The sequence below is a fragment of the Bombina bombina genome, chromosome 3, assembly GCF_027579735.1.
Source record: "Bombina bombina isolate aBomBom1 chromosome 3, aBomBom1.pri, whole genome shotgun sequence".
Taxonomy (NCBI): Eukaryota; Metazoa; Chordata; class Amphibia; order Anura; family Bombinatoridae; genus Bombina; species Bombina bombina.
Window position 1 is genome coordinate 1018108178 of NC_069501.1, and position 23935 is coordinate 1018132112.

The 23935-nt window shown below is 37.9% G+C and overlaps 1 protein-coding gene across 1 annotated transcript in view; it reads left to right on the top strand.

Annotated features, from left to right (window-relative positions):
• LOC128654327 (solute carrier family 26 member 10-like) overlaps positions 1-23935 on the top strand; it is a 255285-nt gene that overhangs the window by 66559 nt on the left and 164791 nt on the right. The window contains exons 9-12 of the mRNA XM_053708202.1: positions 674-751; positions 4123-4218; positions 16822-16928; positions 17264-17333. Coding sequence (XP_053564177.1) covers positions 674-751; positions 4123-4218; positions 16822-16928; positions 17264-17333 — 351 coding nt within the window. The remainder of the gene's footprint in view (positions 1-673; positions 752-4122; positions 4219-16821; positions 16929-17263; positions 17334-23935) is intronic.

The window sequence follows — 23935 nt, forward strand, 5'->3', positions numbered from 1 at the left end:
AGAGTATTTAATGTTTAATCAGATTTTTCGGTCATACCAGTTACGTAATTTGAGCAGTTTTATTAATTCAAGCAGTGACTCTTCTTTCAGAATGGAATGACATTGAAAATGAAGTAAGAAAAACTACAGAGTTTTCCATACAATGCAAAAATAAAAAACAATTGCCTGCATACAATGTTTCCCCTTGACATTTTAATTGATTACAAAAAGTGACATTTTCTACAAGTATTGTACAATACAATTGAAAATAAATCAAAATAAAATCAACACTTATTGTACAGATACTAGGTGCAAGTTTTGTTTTGTTCTTTAATTTTAAACATTTTAGTAATTATACATAGTTAAAAAAATATATTTTATGTTTCATATTTCTGCTGAAGTGCATACACAATATAGTTACCTCTATATTTTTTTCAAGCAACCAATTGAGTATTGATCAAGTTGATTAACTGAGAGTGTTTTCAGTTGTTTCTTTGTTGACAAACCATTCTTGCTTGAAAATGAGTTGCCTGACCTATTTCGCTGGAAGTAATATCTACACAATGGAAATGAATACCACAAATCCCATCATGTCCCAGTGGGAAATTATTAAAATTGCTTTGTAGTAACCTGTAATTAATCAATATGAAGAGAATGAATATTATTTATAAAGCTGTCATTTATACATTTTTAGCTTTCTGGATTCTTTACCAGCTGTGTTGTTCTGGTTGTCCTGATGTGGGTCGGACCTCTTTTTTACCATTTGCCAAAGGTGAGGGTAGATTTATTTTGCTATATGATATGAAACATATTCTTGAAATGTACCAATTAAAAAAATATAGACACATTAAAAAAAAAAAAGAAACATTGAAGAAAGAGAAATATGTGCAGAGAAACTGGCCAGCCAGTAGGCATGCGTACATGAATAAACCCTATTTACTAATCTTTGTGCGAACAAGTTTCTCATATAGAGAACCTGTCCGCACAAATTCGAGGCTTCTGGAGCAGCATCAGCTGACAGAATTTAAAATTGCACTAGCAATTGCTCATGCAAATCTTGCCTCCTGCTCTTACACAACCAATTGCATAAGAGCAGAGCTTGTCACTCATCCCACACGAGCGAGTCCAAGTTGTTAAGAGTTCACAACGTATGAGACTGCGGAAGCATTAAGAAGCAGTGGTCGTAAATGGGGGCCATAAAATAAATTCCTCAGTATTGAATAAAATGCTCCATCAGGTGCAAATTATTTGTTTCTTATGGGGGCTACACACTCTGTAGGGATTCATACATCCACATCTCTCTCTCTCTCTCTGTCTCTCTCTCTCCTTCTGTATGTTTCCTACACTCCTTCGTCTGCTTCACACATTTAATCAGCACAGTCTCATCTCTCATTCACTAAGATTGTAAAGACCTTACATGGGAGTTCCTGTTTAATTACGTTATCATCCATGAGCATATTTTTTTTCCCCTACACGTGCACTCCAGCAAGTTTCTGTAAAGCCCCCTCTATTGGGCATATAGTTGTCTTTATCTTGCCAAGCAGTAAATATTTTATATAAAAGCTCCAAAATTGTGTTTTTTTTTATTTTAAAACAGGCAAAACTGATTTTTTTTTTAGCATAAACATAGGCCAATACCTGATCAAAACAACTTTTTATGATTATTTTGCAAGCTGTTCTGAACTGGTATGTAAGTTGATTTTAAGTATATTTGAGATGCATGGATTTGAGTAGTGACCTGTCCTCGCCAGACCAGGCTGGGAGGCAGACCTCATAAAATGAAAAGTCAGTCTACCTGCAAATTTGATTTATTTGCACTAAAGCAGGGGTTTTCAAAGTGTGAGACGGACCTCCCAAAGGAGGCGCTTGAGAATATAACAAGAGGCGCGGGAACAGTGAAACTTTGCACTATCCTATGGAAATAAAAAGCACCAGCTAACTTTGGCAAACGATAGAATGTTTTTTTTAAGAGTCGACAATGACACTTCCCATGTCATTGTGGATAAAGGCAAAGGATGGGATGTAGATGGAAAAAAGGCACTGAGGTCAAAATTTCACAGAGGCTGCTTTAAGTGTATTGTTTTGATCAGTTAACCCTATATTGGTAAGAAGCAGAAAATACCATAAGCAGCAGTAAAAAACATAGAATCACCATTTGTAAGCCATTATTGTGAGCAGAATACTTCCATTATCGTGAAAAGTAACTTTAAAATAATCCTGTATCAGGTGCTTTCTCTATGAACTCTCCAAGTGTTGCCATTTGACTTGCTGTATCTTTCCAATTTGCATTTGACAATCTCAGTTACATACTAGGTAGGCTAAACACAGTTCACTGACAGGTAGGATGAGAACCACAGGAGGGCTGTGTCACAAATACCGAAGGATTGGAGGGTTTGGAGCAAAAGAGGGTGGTCAACAGTATCAAAGGCTGCAGACAGATCAAGGATGATAAGCAGAGAGAAGTGACCTATGGATTTTGCTGTAAGTAGGTCATTGGTAACATTAACGATTGCTGTCTCTGTGGAGTGATAGGGGCGAGATCCAGATTGCAGTGGGTTAAGGAGGGAGTTTAATGTAAGGAAATGGGATAGGCGTGCATGTACTAGCTTTCAAGAAGCTTTGAGGATAGAGCGAGTAGGGAAATAGGCCAGAAGTTGGATGGGGAGGTTAGATCGAGAGAAGATTTTTTTGAGGATAGGTGTGACCAGTGCATATTTTAGAGATGAGGGAAATATACCAGTGCTGAGGGAGAGGTTGAAAATGTGTGTGAGTATAGGGGTAAGGGTAGAAGAGAGAGAGGGGAGTAGCTGTGAGGGGATGGGGTCGAGAGGACAGGTAGTGAGGTGAGAGCACAGTATAAGTGCAGAAACTTCTTCCTCAGTAACAGGGGAGAAAGAGCTAAATGTATGTCTATGTGGGTTTTGGTTGATTGCAAGCTTTTGAGGGGGTGAGAGACTGGAAGTATGTTGAGAGGTAGTTTCATTTTTGGTGGAGTCGATTTTGTTATTGAAGTGGCTGGCAAAATCTTGAGCTGACAAAGAAGTTGTATTGGGAGGAGGGGGTGGGTGAAGAAGAGTATTGAAAGTGGAGAACAGACGTTTTGGGTTTGAAGAAAGAGTAGAGATAAGAGTAGAGAAGTAATTTTGCTTATAAAGATTAAGGGCAGAATAGTAGGAGTTAAGATGAACTTGCAGTAAAGAAAGTCAGCTGAACTCCGAGATTTTGTCCAGTGCAGTACGGGAACATCTGTGTAGGTACTGTGTAGGTACTGTGTCAGAGGAGTATGCCAGGGCTGAGGATGAGTGTGTGATTTCTGAGATATGGTAGGAGGGACCAGATTGTCAAGGTAGATAGATTGGTCAGGGCTGGAAAAGGAGGAGATGGATGAGAGGAGAGGCTCGAGAGAACTAGCGAGCTGTTGCTGATCTAATTACATAATGTTTCTGTGAAGTTTGGTGTGAGGGTTAGAAGGAGATAGAGATGTAGGCAGGGATGTGATGTTGCAACTGAGGAGATGATTCTCATTCAAAACCCACGTGATTTCCTTATTCTATCCACTCTCTATACATGTTGCAGTCATATACTCCCCCCCCCCGTCTCCTCAACTCAATTTCTAGATCACTTTGTTGCCTGGCTACCCTATTTCCTTTCCTCAGACACCCCTGCCCACATTCTTGGTGACTTCAACATCCCTTTTGACAAACCCACTGCCTCCTCTGCAAAACAACTTCAGCAACTCACTTCCTCCTTCGGCCTGTCACAATGGATTGACTCTCCCCCTCACAAAGAATTTGGAAATGTAACTAAAGAGAATGGTGGCTTTATAAATGTACTGGATTGGCATTTGGCACAGATAGCAAAATCAAAAATCACCATAGCTGCATATAACATCTCTCCATGGCAAACTCTAATGCATTTGTGGAGAAATAATCATTCTAGTTTTATGATGCCAAATTCTATGCCCTATTTTCCTTTTAACAACACTGTCTAAAGATGCAATGACAAAGATCTTTCTCTCTTTCTGTGGAATCCATCAACTTTAGTTCCATTTTTAAGACACTAGATGGAGCAATACTTCTGAGATATAACATTATTAGAACTTTTCTTCTTAATTCTATATTTGATCATTTTCCTTTTTTCTAGGCAGTTCTTGCATGTATAAATGTGGTGAGTCTCCGACAGATGTTCCTTCAGTTTCAGGACTTGCCAGAGCTCTGGAAAATCAGCAAGACTGATTTTGTGAGTCACTAATTTATAATACATTTTTAATTCAGTCTTCATCTTCATCTTGACAACAAATTCCAGCATTTTTTTGTATAACTCTACATATTATATATATATATATATATATATATATATATATATATATATATATATATATATATATATATATATATATATATATATAATGTATGAAAATACACATGCATGCAAATTGTATATTAGCCAATTATGGCCTAGATTACAAGTAGAGTGCAGAAATATTACCTCTGAGTACTAACTCCGCACAAGTTAAATCAATAGCGATCCGATTCTTGCGCTCATATTAGAAGTTTAAAGCAAAAAGTTATTGCTCAAGCGATAGCCTCAGGGTCGCTAATATCTTGAGGTCGAGGCTATGCTAAATCTTTCTCATCATAGACTTCTATGGGGCATACTACAAAACACTGTTCTAGCTTTCACTTGAGCAATAACTATTTCAACTATTTATATTTTAAAAATAAAGTGGTGTTATCATTGTTTTAAAGGGATATGGTATATGATAAGGTGTTTGACTGGGAAGGGATCAAATGTGTTTACAGTATATATACTGTATGTGTAATGTGTTTATATATGTATGTATGTGCACTAAACATTTTCTGGTTATTCTGTTTTATAATTGACTTGTACACTATTCTGAACTTGGGACAGCAATAGCACTCCACTTGTAATTGAGGCCTATATCAGAGGCTTACTTATATTTTTGCTATAATGGGCTAGATTATGAGTGGCGCACTAACAGTTGCGTGTAAGTGAAAAGGTTTTTTTCGCAGTTATTTGTATGCATTGGAAGTAGTGCGCGTATTACAAGTTGAAAGTAAACGCTTAATCGCAAATTAATTTAACACCCATCGGGATAGCGTGACTTTAAAGCTCTGGTTAACTGTTATGCTCGGATAAAAAGCTGCACAAAATGTTTTTAAAATACATTTAAAAGTAAAGTTACACCCATAACAACATTGTCTAATAAAAAGGTTTGAGGTCTCTCACCTGAGATTTGAAAGGCTGCTTGTGTAATTACAGCTATTGAAATGTGTTTCCCTGTCTGCTGTATTCAAAAAGAAATTAAAAAATCCAAATTATAAAGTGAATAAACTCTGCATATCATTTAAACTAAATAAAGTTTGCAATGAAAATGTGAGTTGTATTTACTTTATAATGCAGATTTATATTTTATTGGTGATTATTGTCGTTATGAAAACATAGTTAAATAATTACAAATTTTAAAAACGGTAGATTATTTTTCACGTTATGTTTTTTAATTTGGCCCAATGACACCATAAGTGATCTTACTGTTGCAACTTTTTGGTTTAAGGCTAGAGTTAGTTTTACTTTTAGTGTAATTCTAAGGTTAGTTTTAGGGTTAGTGCTAAGATTATTATCAAGGCTTAGGATTGAGGCTAGGGTTAGAGCTATAAAGGTAAGGGTCAGGCTTGATGTTATACATAGGTCCCCATTAGACATAGGCCCCCATTTAACGAATGACATGCAAACAAGGTTTGCACCTGGAAACATCTTCGCCTTGCATCGTGGTGAGCAGGCAGTTATCATTAAACGAGCAAATGCTCCTGCAGCCGCACCCCCTGCTCTTGCGCAACCACCCCAATTATGTCTTAAGACCACAGCTTTTTAACTAGTGTTTCACACTTGGTGTTTTATCTTAGTTTATATAAGGAGATCAAGCACAGGTCTTCATAACTGTAAACTTTATTAAGAATGCTATACACACACACACTATGCAAGAGGCACTTCCTGACTCTACCATTGTACACATAACAACAGGTTGATATGGTTCATACCAACTGATAATCTCAATATCACACATTTCCCTTTTTCTTTTCTTTTAAAACAACAGAAAACTTAAAGTACATTTTTTTTTTAACTGTAGTCTATGTGAAAAAACTTCAGTCCCTTTTAACATTGTTCAATTAGACGATTAGGTTTTTTGATATATCTACCTGACCTTGTTTGCATTGCATCACTGGCAGGCAAGTCAGTCGAGCTTTGCAAAGTTTCTCTGGCATCTTCATTCTCCAACTGCAATGGAGTGTTCAATGTATCCTCACAGGTTTCCTTCACTGCCGAATTGTTGTGAACTGATGGAATAGCCATCAAATGTCTATGATTCCTACGTAAACATTGCCCATCATTGGTTTGAACTACATACGATCTTGGAGAATATTTCTGGATAACTGTCCCTTCAGTATTCCAGCTGTTTGAACCTTGTACTCGCACAGGAGTTTGTACCTGAAGATTCTCCAAATTCTTTGCAGCTCGGTCATCGTATTCATTCCTTTTTTCTCTGAGTTTCAATTTGGTTTCTATTACATGTTTTTGTGGGAACCTTTTCCAAGGTTTCACAACTGGTACTCGTGTGACCAGCTGTCTGCCAAACAATAATTCTGCCGGTGACTTCCCACATTTTAAAGGAGTAGCTTTATAGCTAAGAAGAGCCAGACATGGATCCTCGTCTGCATCTGTTGCTTTACGAAGTATGTTTCTTCTGTTAAGTGTGATCAGTCCACGGGTCATCATTACTTCTGGGATATTACTCCTCCCCAACAGGAAGTGCAAGAGGATTCACCCAGCAGAGCTGCATATAGCTCCTCCCCTCTACGTCACTCCCAGTCATTCTCTTGCACCCAACGACTAGATAGGATGTGTGAGAGGACTATGGTGATTATACTTAGTTTTATATCTTCAATCAAAAGTTTGTTATTTTAAAATAGCACCGGAGTGTGTTATTACCTCTCTGGCAGAGTTTGAAGAAGAATCTACCAGAGTTTTGCTATGATTTTAGCCGGAGTAGTTAAGATCATATTGCTGTTCTCGGCCATCTGAGGAGTGAGGTAAACTTCAGATCAGGGGACAGCGGGCAGATGAATCTGCATAGAGGTATGTAGCAGTTTTTATTTTCTGACAATGGAATTGATGAGAAAATCCTGCCATACCGATATAATGTCATGTATGTATACTTTACACTTCAGTATTCTGGGGAATGGTACTTCACTAGAATTACACTGTAAGAAATACATAAAGCTGTTTAATAACTAGAGATTATGTTTAACGTTTTTGCTGGAATGTAAAATCGTTTTCATTTGCTGAGGTACTGTGTGAATAAATGTTTGGGCACTATTTTTCCACTTGGCAGTTGCTTAATCTGTTTTTCTGACAGTTTCTGTTCTCCCTCACTGCTGTGTGTGAGGGGGAGGGGCCGTTTTTTTGGCGCTTTTACTATGCATCAAATATTTCAGTCAGCAACTCATTGTATTCCCTGCATGATCCGGTTCATCTCTACAGAGCTCAGGGGTCTTCAAAACTTATTTTGAGGGAGGTAATTTCTCTCAGCAGAGCTGTGAGAATTATAGTTTGACTGAGATAAAAAACGTTTATTCTGTAATTTGTTTCCTGCTTTCAGAATTTGTTATCTTTGCTAATGGGATTAAACCTTTGCTAAAGTTGTGTTGTTTACAAGGATTGAGGCTATAACTGTTTCAATTTATTAATTTTCAACTGTCATAGATCTTCTGTGCTTCTTAAAGGCACAGTACGTTTTAATATTATTCTAATTGAATTGTATTTCCAAGTTGCAAGTTTATTTGCTAGTGTGTTAAACATGTCTGATTCAGAGGATGATACCTGTGTCATTTGTTGCAATGCCAAAGTGGAGCCCAATAGAAATTTATGTACTAACTGTATTGATGCTACTTTAAATAAAAGTCAATCTGTACAAATTGAACAAATTTCACCAAACAACGAGGGGAGAGTTATGCAGACTAACTCGCCTCACGTGTCAGTACCTACATCTCCCGCTCAGAGGGAGGTGCGTGATATTGTAGCGCCGAGTACATCTGGGCGGCCATTACAAATCACATTACAGGATATGGCTACTGTTATGACTGAGGTTTTGGCTAAATTACCAGAACTAAGAGGTAAGCGTGATCACTCTGGGGTGAGAACAGAGTGCGCTGATAATATTAGGGCCATGTCAGACACTGCGTCACAGGTGGCAGAACATGAGGACGGAGAACTTCATTCTGTGGGTGACGGTTCTGATCCAAACAGACTGGATTCAGATATTTCAAATTTTAAATTTAAACTGGAAAACCTCCGTGTATTACTAGGGGAGGTGTTAGCGGCTCTGAATGATTGTAACACAGTTGCAATACCAGAGAAAATGTGTAGGTTGGATAAATATTTTGCGGTACCGACGAGTACTGAGGTTTTTCCTATACCTAAGAGACTTACTGAAATTGTTACTAAGGAGTGGGATAGACCCGGTGTGCCGTTCTCACCCCCTCCGATATTTAGAAAAATGTTTCCAATAGACGCCACCACAAGGGACTTATGGCAAACGGTCCCTAAGGTGGAGGGAGCAGTTTCTACCTTAGCTAAGCGTACCACTATCCCGGTGGAAGATAGCTGTGCTTTTTCAGATCCAATGGATAAAAAGTTAGAGGGTTACCTTAAGAAAATGTTTGTTCAACAAGGTTTTATATTGCAACCCCTTGCATGCATTGCGCCGATCACGGCTGCAGCGGCATTCTGGATTGAGTCTCTGGAAGAGAACATTGGTTCAGCTACTCTGGACGACATTACGGACAGGCTTAGAGTCCTTAAACTAGCTAATTCATTCATTTCGGAGGCCGTAGTACATCTTACTAAACTTACGGCGAAGAATTCAGGATTCGCCATTCAGGCACGCAGGGCGCTGTGGCTAAAATCCTGGTCAGCTGATGTTACTTCTAAGTCTAAATTGCTTAATATACCTTTCAAAGGGCAGACCTTATTCGGGCCCGGGTTGAAAGAGATTATCGCTGACATTACAGGAGGTAAAGGCCATGCCCTGCCTCAGGACAAAGCCAAAGCCAAGACTAGACAGTCTAATTTTCGTTCCTTTCGTAATTTCAAAGCAGGAGCAGCATCAACTTCCTCTGCACCAAAACAGGAAGGAGCTGTTGCTCGCTACAGACAAGGCTGGAAACCTAACCAGTCCTGGAACAAGGGCAAGCAGACTAGGAAACCTGCTGCTGCCCCTAAAACAGCATGAATTGAGGGCCCCCGATCCGGGATCGGATCTAGTGGGGGGCAGACTTTCTCTCTTCGCCCAGGCTTGGGCAAGAGATGTTCAGGATCCCTGGGCGCTAGAGATAATATCTCAGGGATACCTTCTGGACTTCAAATACTCTCCTCCAAGAGAGAGATTTCATCTGTCAAGATTGTCAACAATCCAGACAAAGAAAGAGGCGTTTCTACGCTGTGTACAAGAGCTCTTGTTAATGGGAGTAATCCATCCAGTTCCACGATCGGAACAGGGACAGGGGTTTTACTCAAATCTGTTTGTGGTTCCCAAAAAAGAGGGAACTTTCAGACCAATCCTGGACTTAAAGATCCTAAACAAATTCCTAAGAGTTCCATCGTTCAAGATGGAGACTATTCGGACAATTTTACCTATGATCCAAGAGGGTCAATACATGACCACTGTAGATTTAAAAGATGCTTACCTTCACATACCGATTCACAAAGATCATTATCGGTACCTAAGGTTTGCCTTCCTAGACAGGCATTACCAGTTTGTGGCTCTTCCATTCGGATTGGCTACAGCTCCAAGAATCTTCACAAAGGTTCTGGGTGCTCTTCTGGCGGTACTAAGACCGCGGGGAATCTCGGTAGCTCCATACCTAGACGACATTCTGATACAAGCTTCAAGCTTTCAAACTGCCAAGTCTCATACAGAGTTAGTGCTGGCATTTCTAAGGTCACATGGATGGAAGGTGAACGAAAAGAAAAGTTCACTCGTTCCACTCACAAGAGTTCCCTTCCTGGGGACTCTTATAGATTCTGTAGAAATGAAGATTTACCTGTCAGAGGACAGGCTAACAAGACTTCAAAGTGCTTGCCGCACCCTTCATTCCATTCAACACCCGTCAGTGGCTCAATGCATGGAGGTAATCGGCTTAATGGTAGCGGCAATGGACATAGTACCCTTTGCACGCTTACACCTCAGACCACTGCAACTGTGCATGCTAAGTCAGTGGAATGGGGATTACTCAGACTTATCCCCTTCTCTGAATCTGGATCAAGAGACCAGAAATTCTCTTCTATGGTGGCTTTCTCGGCCACATCTGTCCAGGGGGATGCCATTCAGCAGACCAGACTGGACAATTGTAACAACAGACGCCAGCCTTCTAGGTTGGGGTGCCGTCTGGAATTCTCTGAAGGCTCAGGGACAATGGAGTCAGGAGGAGAGTCTCCTGCCAATAAACATTCTGGAATTGAGAGCAGTTCTCAATGCCCTCCTGGCTTGGCCCCAGTTGACAACTCGGGGGTTCATCAGGTTTCAGTCGGACAACATCACGACTGTAGCTTACATCAACCATCAGGGAGGGACAAGAAGCTCCCTAGCTATGATGGAAGTATCAAAGATAATTTGCTGGGCAGAGTCTCACTCTTGCCACCTGTCAGCAATCCACATCCCGGGAGTGGAGAACTGGGAGGCGGATTTCTTAAGTCGTCAGACTTTTCATCCGGGGGAGTGGGAACTTCATCCGGAGGTCTTTGCCCAAATACTTCGACGTTGGGGCAAACCAGAGATAGATCTCATGGCGTCTCGACAGAACGCCAAGCTTCCTCGTTACGGGTCCAGATCCAGGGATCCAGGAGCAGTCCTGATAGATGCTCTGACAGCACCTTGGGACTTCAGGATGGCTTACGTGTTTCCACCCTTCCCGTTGCTTCCTCGATTGATTGCCAGAATCAAACAAGAGAGAGCATCAGTGATTCTAATAGCACCTGCGTGGCCACGCAGGACTTGGTATGCAGACCTGGTGGACATGTCATCCTGTCCACCTTGGTCTCTACCTCTGAAACAGGACCTTCTGATACAGGGTCCCTTCAAACATCAAAATCTAACTTCTCTGAAGCTGACTGCTTGGAAATTGAATGCTTGATTTTATCAAGACGTGGATTTTCTGAGTCAGTTATTGATACCTTAATACAGGCTAGGAAACCTGTTACCAGAAAGATTTACCATAAGATATGGCGTAAATACCTATATTGGTGTGAATCCAAAGGTTACTCTTGGAGTAAGGTTAGGATTCCTAGGATATTGTCTTTTCTACAAGAAGGTTTAGAAAAGGGTTTATCTGCTAGTTCATTAAAGGGACAGATCTCAGCTCTGTCCATTCTGTTACACAAACGTCTGTCAGAAGTTCCTGACGTCCAGGCTTTTTGTCAGGCTTTGGCCAGAATTAAGCCTGTGTTTAAAACTGTTGCTCCACCATGGAGTTTAAACCTTGTTCTTAATGTTTTTCAGGGCGTTCCGTTTGAACCCCTTCATTCCATTGATATAAAGTTGTTATCTTGGAAAGTTCTATTTTTAATGGCTATTTCCTCGGCTCGAAGAGTCTCTGAATTATCAGCCTTACATTGTGATTCTCCTTATTTGATTTTTCATTCGGATAAGGTAGTCCTGCGTACTAAACCTGGGTTCTTACCTAAGGTAGTTACTAACAGGAATATCAATCAAGAGATTGTTGTTCCTTCTTTATGCCCAAATCCTTCTTCAAAGAAGGAACGTCTACTGCACAACCTGGATGTAGTCCGTGCTCTAAAATTTTACTTACAGGCAACTAAGGAATTTCGACAAACGTCTTATCTGTTTGTCATTTACTCTGGGCAGAGGAGAGGTCAAAAAGCTTCCGCTACCTCTCTTTCTTTTTGGCTTCGTAGCATAATTCGTTTAGCTTATGAGACTGCTGGACAGCAGCCTCCTGAAAGAATTACAGCTCATTCTGCTAGAGCTGTGGCTTCCACTTGGGCCTTCAAGAATGAGGCCTCTGTTGAACAGATTTGCAAGGCTGCAACTTGGTCTTCGCTTCATACTTTTTCCAAATTTTACAAATTTGACACTTTTGCTTCATCGGAGGCTATTTTTGGGAGAAAGGTTCTTCAGGCAGTGGTTCCTTCTGTATAAAGAGCCTGCCTATCCCTCCCGTCATCCGTGTACTTTTGCTTTGGTATTGGTATCCCAGAAGTAATGATGACCCGTGGACTGATCACACTTAACAGAAGAAAACATAATTTATGCTTACCTGATAAATTCCTTTCTTCTGTAGTGTGATCAGTCCACGGCCCGCCCTGTTTTTAAGGCAGGTAAATATTTTTTAATTTATACTCCAGTCACCACTTCACCCTTGGCTTTTCCTTTCTCGTTGGTCCTTGGTCGAATGACTGGGAGTGACGTAGAGGGGAGGAGCTATATGCAGCTCTGCTGGGTGAATCCTCTTGCACTTCCTGTTGGGGAGGAGTAATATCCCAGAAGTAATGATGACCCGTGGACTGATCACACTACAGAAGAAAGGAATTTATCAGGTAAGCATAAATTATGTTTTTTCACTATTTTTACTCCAGCTTCTGCTAATCCATGGATATCACGGGCTGGATGTTCGATGTTCAAATTCATAGGTACTGGCAAAAACCCTAAACTCTCTACAATTGAATTGAGGACCATTGTCTGATATTATTACTCTTGGAATGCCATGTCTCGCCAAAATTGCTTTTACTTTTTTGATCACTGTACATGCTGACTCATCTTCCAATAATGCTATCTCTGGGTAATTAGAGAAGTAATCCATTAATAAGATATAATGCTGATTTTTGAAAACAAACAAGTCCATTCCTAACTTTTCCCAGGGTGCCAACGGGAAGTCCAGTATAGGCTCTTTAGGTAACTGAGGTCTGAATTTTTTGGCAAGTCCGGCATTGAGTGATCATTGTCTCAATGTTTTCATTCATATTTGGCCAGTACAAAATGTCTCTAGCTCGTCTTTTTGTCTTTTCTATACCTGAATGACCTTCATGTAGTCTTTTCAGTATTTGACTTTGCAAACTCGCTGGTACAATTATCTTTTGTCCTTTCAAAAGTACCCCTTTTATCAAAGAAATTTCAGAAATGTATGGTCTATACAGTGATGGCATTAGTGTCTTAGATTTGCCACTAGAAACTGCTTTCTTCACTTGACTTAAAAGAGCATCTGTTTCTGTAGCCTGTTCTATTGCTGCCCACATTGCATGACTAAACGGGGCTGTCTTCAAGATCAGATTGAAGTGAACAGTCACCTCTTTCTGCAACTGTAAGTCCTCATTGTTAAATAGTAAGTAAGCTCGTGACAGAGCATCCGCTACCACCAACTCCTTGCCAGGTATAAAATCCAAGGTGAAGTCATACCTTTGAAGTCTCAGCAACAAACGTTGAATTCTTGGAGGTGCATCTATCAAGCCCTTTTGGTAGATGTGAATCAAAGGTTTGTGATCAGTTTCTGCTGAAAATACTCTTCCATACAAATAAACATGAATTTTTTCACATCCGTAAACTAGTCCCAGTGTTTCCTTTTCAATTTGAGCATATCATTTTTCAGTATCTGTCAATGCCCTAGATGCATAAGCCACAGGCATCCATCCGAGCCTTGATTTTGAAATAGAACTGCTCCCAATCCATTTTGTGAAGCATCAGTTGACAACTTTGTTTTTGCTGTTGGATCAAAGAATTGCAGAGTTGGTGCAGTAGTAAGCATGTCCTTCAAAAACTTCCATTCTTTCTGGTGATTCTCTGACCATTCCCAGGCATAGTTTTTTCTGAGTAGTTGTCGCATTAGTACAGTTTTGTCTGGTAAATTAGGTATGAACTTGCCAAGGTAATTCACCATTCCTAGTAAGCGTTGTATATCTTGCTTATTTTCTGGCTGTGGCATTTCTGTAATTGCCTTAATCTTTTTCATGTCTGGTAAAACACCACCTCCTGTGAGTTGTTCTCCCAAATATTGAATTGAAGTTTTTCTGAATTGACACTTTGTCTTATTGAACTTCAAATTATTCTCCTTAGCAACATCTAACACCATCTTTAGCCTTTCATCATGTTCTTGCTTGGTTTTACCCCAGATCAGAATATCATCAATGAATACGGTTGTGCCTGGTATTCGTTCAAGAAGTTGCTGCATGGTACTATGAAACACTTCTGGTGCTGAACACAAGCTGAAGGGCAATCGTTTGTAACAGTACCTCCCATAAGGAGTATTAAAAGTGCAGAGTTTCATGCTTTCCTCCACCAGTGGAATTTGCCAAAATCCTGAGGATGCATCCAGTTTACTGAATACAGTTGCTCCACTTAGCTCCCCAAGCAATTCTGGTTTTGTTGGTAAATGGAAGTGTTCTCTTAAGATGCTTTTATTCAGTTCCTTGGGATCAATACAGATTCTGAGACCCCCATCCGGTTTTTCCACCAACACCATAGAATGAACCCATTCAGTAGGTGTCTTGATTTTCTTTGTAATACCTTTATCCTCCATCCTGGCAAGTTCCCGTTTAAGACGATCCCTTAGAGCAACTGGAACATTTCACATGGCATGCACTACTGGACGAGAACCTTCTTTTAGTTGTATTTTATGTTGCATTGGAAGACATCCTATTCCTTCAAATACTGCAGCATAGTCTGTTAATAAATGTTCTATGTCCTCTTCTTTATTAGTTCCATCAATGGCATTTACCCTTTTAATCAGTCCTAAAGTTTCACACATTTGAAGACCCAGTAGAGCTGGTTTGTTTCCTGGATCTACCAGAATGTTCATTTTATGCATTTGATTTCCATATTCCAGGAACACACTGCACTTGCCAAGCACTGGGATAAAATCCCCATTATATGTCTTTAGTTTAACTGAGCTTTTCAGAAGTTCTGGTTTGTTCTTCAATTGGTGATACTTGCTCTCAGGCATCAAATTAGCTTGTGCACCTGTATCTACTTTGTAAGCAATATTAGAGCCATTTGTAATAGCTTCAATGACCCACTCCTTATCTGTAGCTTTGGTTAAGTCAAGTATTCCAATAAAGAATTCTTCTGATTCCTCACTTTCTGACTGGTCAACAATGTGAACCGTTTTTTTAACTTTACACATCTTTTGAAAGTGATTCCTTTTTCCACATTTTCTGCAGATTTGCCCATAAGCCTGACATTGTCTTATGCCATGCTGCTTTCCACATCTGGTACATAGCCAGTCTGATTCAGGATGAGAATTTGCTGTTTGTGTGATAAAACTTTTTCCTTTCATTTTATTTTCATAATGTGGATGCACTTTGTTTTTCCCCACTGTAACTGACATTACTGATGTTGCTGCTGTACTGTGGCAGAGTGTGCGCACTTGTTCCTGTGCTGCCTCTGAACTTTGACAAATTTCCAGTGTTAAATCTTTCTCTCTGAGTAAGCGTTCTTTAACCCTTATATTTCTGCTGCCCATGACTAACTGGTCTCTGATTAATGAGTTACACATTGCTCCATAATTACATCATCTACTCTTCAGTTTTAAGTCTGTTACATACTCCTCAATAGTCTCTGTTTCATTCTGCATTCTACATCTGAAAAGATACCTTTCATAGGTTTCATTGCGTCTAGGTACACAGTACTGTTCAAATTTGTCTAGAACAACCTGATAAACATCCCTTTCTTCATCTGTAAATGTGAAGGTGTTGTATACATCTATTGCTGCTGATCCTGCTACAGTCAGAAAAAGTGCAATCTTTTGTTCATCATCTTGCTCCTGAGCTCCTATAGCTGTAACATATAGCTGGAATCTTTGCTTAAACCTCTGCCATGCATCTTCCATATTACCAGTCATTTTTAATTCTGGTGGAGGATTTAACTTTTCCATCTTAATGTTCTGAATTATGCAGTATTAATATAAAAGTCTGTAGTGCTGTTAGAATCAGTCAGTTGTACACGTTATGATGCACTTACTCAGTTCATGAGAAGAAGCTGTAGTCACTCTGCCAGAGCCTTGACTCTCACACTTTCAATTTGCTGCAAAGATTTCTAATGGATTCCTCAGAAGCAGGGAACTCCTTATTCTGACACCATGTTTTATCTTAGTTTATATAAGGAGATCAAGCACAGGTCTTCATAACTGTAAACTTTATTAAGAATGCTATACACACACACACTATGCAAGAGGCACTTCCTGACTCTACCATTGTGCACATAACAACAGGTTGATATGGTTCATACCAACTGATAATCTCAATATCACACACTTGGGCTCCTAAGCTGTGTCTGCAGCTTTATAAATTGAGCCGATAGGGATAAGGCTAAGGGCTCCATTTATCAAGCAGCGGATGCTGTCTCGGAGCCCCATCTTTTCTGGCTCACCTGAAACAAAAGTTAAGAAGCAACGGTCGTAAGACAGATTTATCTCTTGGGCGCTAGAGCAATGCATTATAGCCCCCTCTCTGCCATCAAATGGATTAACTGGCATTTGCACCTCTGGTGGGAATGTTGTTTGAGATTCTGAGATCTATAACATAGAAAGTAAAGCTGCTGGGACTGATTATAAAGATCATTTGTTTAAAATTAGATTTCCACACACTTAGAAAACATTTTACCATAACAGGATATTTATTTGTATATTTATTCTTTATTGTCTACATCTACACTCTTAAAACTACTAGTCATGTCAGAACAATACCAGCTGCTTGACAATCCTTGTAATTTCTAACACAATTCTCTTATCATACCCATGATCTCTTTTTCTTTTACAGTCGGTCTGGGTAGTGACTTGGTTGGCAGTCATCATTCTTAACGTAGATGTGGGCCTTGCTGTGGGGGTGGTGTTTTCTATGATGACAGTAATCTGCAGAACACAGAGGTATGACAAACTAGACTACAACTATTGAGTCGTCAATATAGATCTACATTCATCTTTATAAAACATTGCAATTTATAATGTCAGAAGTTATTTTTGCCTTTTCCCTTTAATTTATTTTTACCTAAAGTGAGTGCATTAGTCAATGATGGTTGTAGCCATATTTATTTAGTATCATTGCTATGACATATCCTACTATAGCCAGAGGTTTAGAATACTCCCAGATCCTACTGCCCATGACATATCAGTGCAACATTAGGGTTATGTATGTCAATATATTTTTTTATTCTTCTTCTTCTAATCTACCAAATGTATGATTTATGTGTTCTGTCTTCTAGGGCACAATGTTCAGTTTTGGGAAGAGCTGTCAATACAGAGATATACAGACCTGTTGAGCAAAGCAATAAGGTATTATATTATTTATGTGCATGTGTGTGTGCACATGCAAGTGTGTGTGTGCACGTGCAAGAGTGTGTGTGCGCATGTATGTGTATAAAATATTTGAAACATCCATATAAATGATCTAAAATCAAAACATAGAGCTAGGTCACAAGTAGGGCGCAACCAATAGCGAAGGATGTGTTATCTTGTGCAAAGCCTCACACTCATTCTTGTATTACAAGTGGATGGATCAAAATGTCCAAGGGGCATGAAACCCAACAAGTTTTTTATTTTATGATTCAGACAGAACATGCCATTTTAAATATCTTTCCAATTTATTTCTATTATCTAATTTGTTTTGTGTCTTTGTATCTATTGGTAAAAAGTATATCTAGGTAGGCTCGGAAGCTGCTGATTGGATGCTGCACATATATGCTCTTGTGATTGGCTTTCAGCTAGCTCTCAGTAGAGCATTACTGCCTCTTCAACAAAGGGATACCAAGAGAATTAAGCAAATTAGATTACACAAGTGGATATTAGCACACTGTGGGTTAGATTACGATTGACGCGTTAACTGTTGCATGCAAGCAAAAATGGGTTTATCGCAGCTCTTTGCACGCATCAGACGTAGCAAGCATATTACAGGTTCAAATAAATGTATTCATTTGAGCGCAATCAAATGTAACTGCATCTCGATAACTCAACTTCAGAGCTATGGTTAACTGTTACATACTGTTATATATATATAAATCTGTGTGTGAAGTGTTTTATGCTTAGATTTCATTAAAACAGTATATCACAGAACTAAATAAAGATCTCTGCTATTTCAGTGGATTTTTTGCACTCCCTTCGCTTAGCGCTTGAGCATTTTTTGACATAAACTGCACTGTGCACCCTTATTGATGTTGGCTAGCGCACAAGCGCTATCTAACATGTAGGTGTTAGCACACTCTAGACTATCACTAGAGCGATAAAAAGTATCTTTGGACTTGTAATATGAATTCAGACATACAGGGCTAGATTACAAGTGGAGCGCAAATGTTTGTGCCTGAGTGATAAGCGGCTTATCGTGAGGGTTTGCGCTCATAGGGCTTATCGCTTGTATTAAAAGTTGAAAGTAAACACGATTAATTGTGCCTAATCAATCTCAATTAGCGCTAGAATGATTACCACGACTTCAGAGCTCTGGTTGACTGTTTCTTGAAACATAAAAGTGTCATGAAACACATAAAAAATACATTACAAAGAACACTTACACTTATAATAACACCATCAAATAAATGTCTATATATGTGTACATATGTATTTATGTATTGATATGTGTATATAAGTATTTACAGACATATATACACATATAAATACAATCAGATATATGTAGAAATATGTATTTATGTATTGATATGTGTATATAAGTATTTACAGACATATATACACATATAAATACAATCAGATATATGTAGAAATATGTATTTATGTATTGATATGTGTATATAAGTATTTACAGACATATATACACATATAAATACAATCAGATATATGTAGAAATATGTATTTATGTATTGATATGTGTATATAAGTATTTACAGACATATATACACATATAAATACAATCAGATATATGTAGAAATATGTATTTATGTATTGATATGTGTATATAAGTATTTACAGACATATATACACATATAAATACAATCAGATATATGTAGAAATATGTATTTATGTATTGATATGTGTATATAAGTATTTACAGACATATATACACATATAAATACAATCAGATATATGTAGAAATATGTATTTAGGAATAAATAGAACATATTCTTTTATGTGCAGAACATTGAAATGTGAAATATTCATATTTTCATATCAGGTTAGTTCAAATGAGAATATGCTATCAGGTTTGCGTGAGAGTGGAGTGTTTTGTTTCTCCATTGACCTCTATGGGGAATATGTGAATGCGCACACGATATTCTAAGTTCGGATTTATGCGCTTGTCAGGTTAGTGCATGAGCAAAAACAGTTTACTTTCAACTCGTAATATGAGCACAACCTGAAGTTCAAAAAAATCTTACTTTTAGCGCAATTAGTGCTCAAGTTTAAGTGTTAATTTCTGCTCCACTCATAATCACCTAAATTATTATTATTATCATTTATTTGCATAGCGCCGCAAAATTCTGCACATTACTGATTGCATTTTTGCTCTACACTTGTAATGTAGGCATAACATGCAGGACCAAACCCCAAATTATGAAAGTACTCTTACTGTGATGAAAAAAAATATATATATAAAATGTATATTCATTGCAATTGCAGCAATTCTAACTTAATCTTCACCACAAGATGGCAGGACATATTAAAAAGAGACGTTAGTTATAAAGCTGTTTAAAACATAATCATGAGAGTTAGTGACGTTTTATTTCATGTCTTCTAAGTTTTGTGTTATAATTTATTATATACAGTACATATAAATTAGAATTCTTGATTTAAGAATTGGTTGGGTTGCAAATATATAGGATATGGAAAGTAGGATCCCGGCACTACAAACATAAAATATGTAATCCTTTATTTGCAAGTAGATATATTAAGAACATACAAGGCGAAATATGCAGCCACAGTAAAAAAAAAGGGAAAAGGGGGATCCAATACCCCTACAGCATCAGACGCAGCATGAAATGCATCGGATACAGTAGTGGGATTGGATCACCCATCTTGGCTCAGCCATATTTTGCTTGTTTTCTACTAATTAGCCATCCCTCTATAGAAAAAAAGCTCAATCTAGCCTGAGCCAAATTATATTGATAAAAAAATATGGCACAAAACCTGGTGCCCTAACATTCATGAATATCATTGGGAAATTATGAATAAAGAACCAAGCTTTTCCTCTATGAAAACCATCTTGGCTTAGTCATATTTGGTTTGCTTTCTAATAATTGAGCATGATCCCTCTATAGGAAAATGGTCAATTTGGTCTGAGATAATTTATATTGACCATAAAATATGGCATCAAACTTGGTACTCTAACATCCATGCATTTCAATTGGAAACTCTGAATAAGGAACCAAGCTTTTTTATATTATTATATTAACCACCAAAGCTCAATTAGATATGGTTAGTTTTCTAAATCTAATTGAGCTGAAGTGGTTTTAATAGAAGAACAGATTGATACCTTATTAAGAATATACCATTGAAATGTAGGGAAGTTATGGTACCAGTTTTGGTGCCATATTTTATGATCAATATCATTTGGCTCAGGGGAAAAAGGGATGCCCAATTAGTCGAAAACATTCCAAATCTGGGTTAGCCAAGGTAATTTCTGTAGAGGAAATGCTTGGTTCCTTGTTCAGAATTTCCCTTTCAAATGCATAGATGGTAGGGTGCCAAGTTTGGTACCATATTTTATGATAAATATAATTTGGCTCAGGCTAGATTGAACTTGTTCCTATAGAGGCATGCCCAATTAGTAGAAAACAAGGTAAATCTGGGTGAGCCAAGATGGTTTTCACAGAGGTAATGCTTGGTTCTTTATTCAGAATTTCCCATTGAAATACATGGATGCTAGGATGCCAAGTTTGGTGCCATATTTTATTCTAAATATAATTTGGTTCAGGCTAGATTGCACTTTTTCCTATAGTGAGATGCCCAATTAGTGTAAAACAAATCAAATTTGGGTAAGCCAAGATGATTTTAATAGAGGAAAAGCTTGGATCCTTATTCAGAATTTCCCTTTGGAATGAATGGATGCTAGGGTGCCAAGTTTGGTACAATATTTTATGAACAATATAATTTTGCTCAGGCTAGATTAAAACTTTCCCTATAGAGGGATGCCCAATTAGTTGAAAAGAATCCAAATTTGGTTGAGCCAAGATGGTTTTATAGAGACAAAACTTGGTTCCTTATGATGCCAGGTTTAGTGCCAAATGTTATGATCAGTATAATTTTGCTCAGGCTAGATTGAATTTTATTTATTTGTCTCAGGCTAGATTTACCTTTTTTATAGAGGGATGCCAAATTAGTATAAAACAAGTCAAATTTGGGTGAGTCAAGTTGTTTTTCATAGAAGAAATGCTCTGCCCCTTATTTAGAATGTCATGTTGTTTGGTGCCATAATTTATGATCAATATCATTTTGCTCAGGCTAGATTAAATTTTATTATATAGATGGATGCTCAATTAGTATAAAACAAGCCAAATATGGTTTTCATAGAGGTAATGCTCAGTTCCTTATTCAGAGTGCAAAGTTTCGTACCATATTTTATGATCAATATTATTTGGCTCAGGCTGGATTAAACTTTTTCCTATAGCCAAGATGGTTTTGATAGAGGAAAAGCTTGGTTCTTTATTTAGAATTGCATTGAAATGCATGCATGTAAGGGTGCCACATAGTGGTCTTAGCGAAACCGCGCTCACAGTAGCATTTTGCGCTAGAATTCATTAACCTGAGATCAGATCTCTGGTTAATAAAAAAAATGTCCTCCAATTTCCCCCAAAATAAAGTGTATATTTGAGTTTAAAAAAATAAATAAATAAATAACTGCACAAAGCTGTTATACAAGGTTAAAGTGAGGGGATGAGGGGTGTTAGAAGAAAAATAAACGGCACTGAAAAGTGTTTTTACATAGCAGTCTATGGGGACTGTGTTTTAAATTGCAAATATATATGTATGCTTATATACATATATATTTATGTGTTAATATGAATATATACACAAATAAACACATAAATATATATGTATATATTCATATACATATATATTTTAAATTTGCTGCCCAACGCTGCGCTGTGCTAGATTCTTTGCCGTGTCTATCGGCATCAAAATGAGGCTCCCATTGGAGCCTATGGAAGTGCGCTCTCATGAGAGCAAAGCTTCCATGCAATGAGGATGCGGACGCGAGGTCGCATTTGCATTGTGCTGAACTTGTAATATCAGAGCACATGAGTGTGCCAGTATTATTGAATGGTTGTGAAATTTTAATCTAGGCCTTTATATTTAATATTTTAAAAACGTACTTTGAGTTGAATAATTCTTCATGTGCGCTACCAACACCACATTAGACCTAAATTGCAAAACACAAATCGTGTTACACATATTTTACATTCCTATGTTCTTCACATAGAAACAAGTTAATTTGTGTTATTAAATAAATATTTTTTTATATATGTGATCGTTAATGTAAAATAGATATCAATACCTATCTCTCTCTCTCTCTCTCTATATATATATATATATATATATACACAGTATATAGAATTATGTATTTACAGTGAAGATAACATTGTTCTGTAATTGAAGAACATTGGAATTGGTCGGGTTAGAACCTGAGAGAGGTGTTTTTTAATTCTGCGCTCTCCTCTGATGTCTATAGGTAGAAAACGTTAAACACGGTCATGATATTGCGAAGTCTGGAAGCTAATATGTGTCTGGTTTTGCTCATTTGCAGACTTTTTACTTTCAACTTGTAATACACTCAAAACTCAAAGCGCAAAAAAATATTACTTCTAGGGAAGTTTACAATTGAGTAGGAGCGCTAAATAGCGCTCCACTTGCAATCTGGCCATAATAGGGAATAAAGAGATAAACACAGAAAGAGCATTTAATTTAATAGATTATGAATATTATCATAACATCCCACTTGTTATAATATCCACAGATGCAGAGAAAGTGTTTGACTACGTCTGTAATAAATTATTTGAATATATATATGACAGAATGCATGTTAGGATTAATAAGGCGCTCATGGGTATTCCGTTGAAATCTGGGGGAATGGGAGTACCAGATCAAATAAAATATAGACAAGCTACATACGTAAAACAGATTACTGACTGGTTTATAAACTTAGATACTAAAATATGGGTAAAAATAGAACATGAAACCATTGGTACCTCTCATTTGGGCTCCCTTTGCTGGACACCCTCTAGTAAAACCATCACAGGCGTCAAACCAAATTTATTAATAGCAGAAACATTTTCAATGTGGGATAATATTTTAATTAGCTATTATAATATATCCTCTAAATATTTCCTTCTAACTTCAATAAAAGATAACACAAATTTTACACCAGGTTTGGAACATCTGGAACATCCTTGTTACAAAACAACATAGAACATTAATGGTATATCAGGTGGGAAATGAAAACAAGATTGTAAACCCTTCAGGAATTAGTAGACAGGGGGACATGGAGCTGGTTTCTGTATCATCAATGTGTTTCATACTTAACTAAACACTCCAAAAATAGAAATATGTTCAGGCTTTTTACCCCATTTGAGATGTTATGCCCTTCTCTTAAACCTTTGAAACACATTCTTTCCATTACTTATTCACTATTGTAGAAATTTCTCCAGGTTACATCCCTTATGACCAATGTTCCCTCTAATTTTTTTTACATCTGTGCGGAGCTGCTACTGCTCTGAGCAGAATTTTTTTACACTACCTGGAGAAACACACATATGCACACACACATGCTCTCTCATAATTACACATATAGATGCTCTCTCTAACACACACACACGCTTTGTCACTCACACATGCTCTCATACTTACACATACAGATGATCTCTCCCTCACACACAAACAGATTCTCTCATACTTACACATACACATACAGATGATCTATCTCTCTCACACACACACAC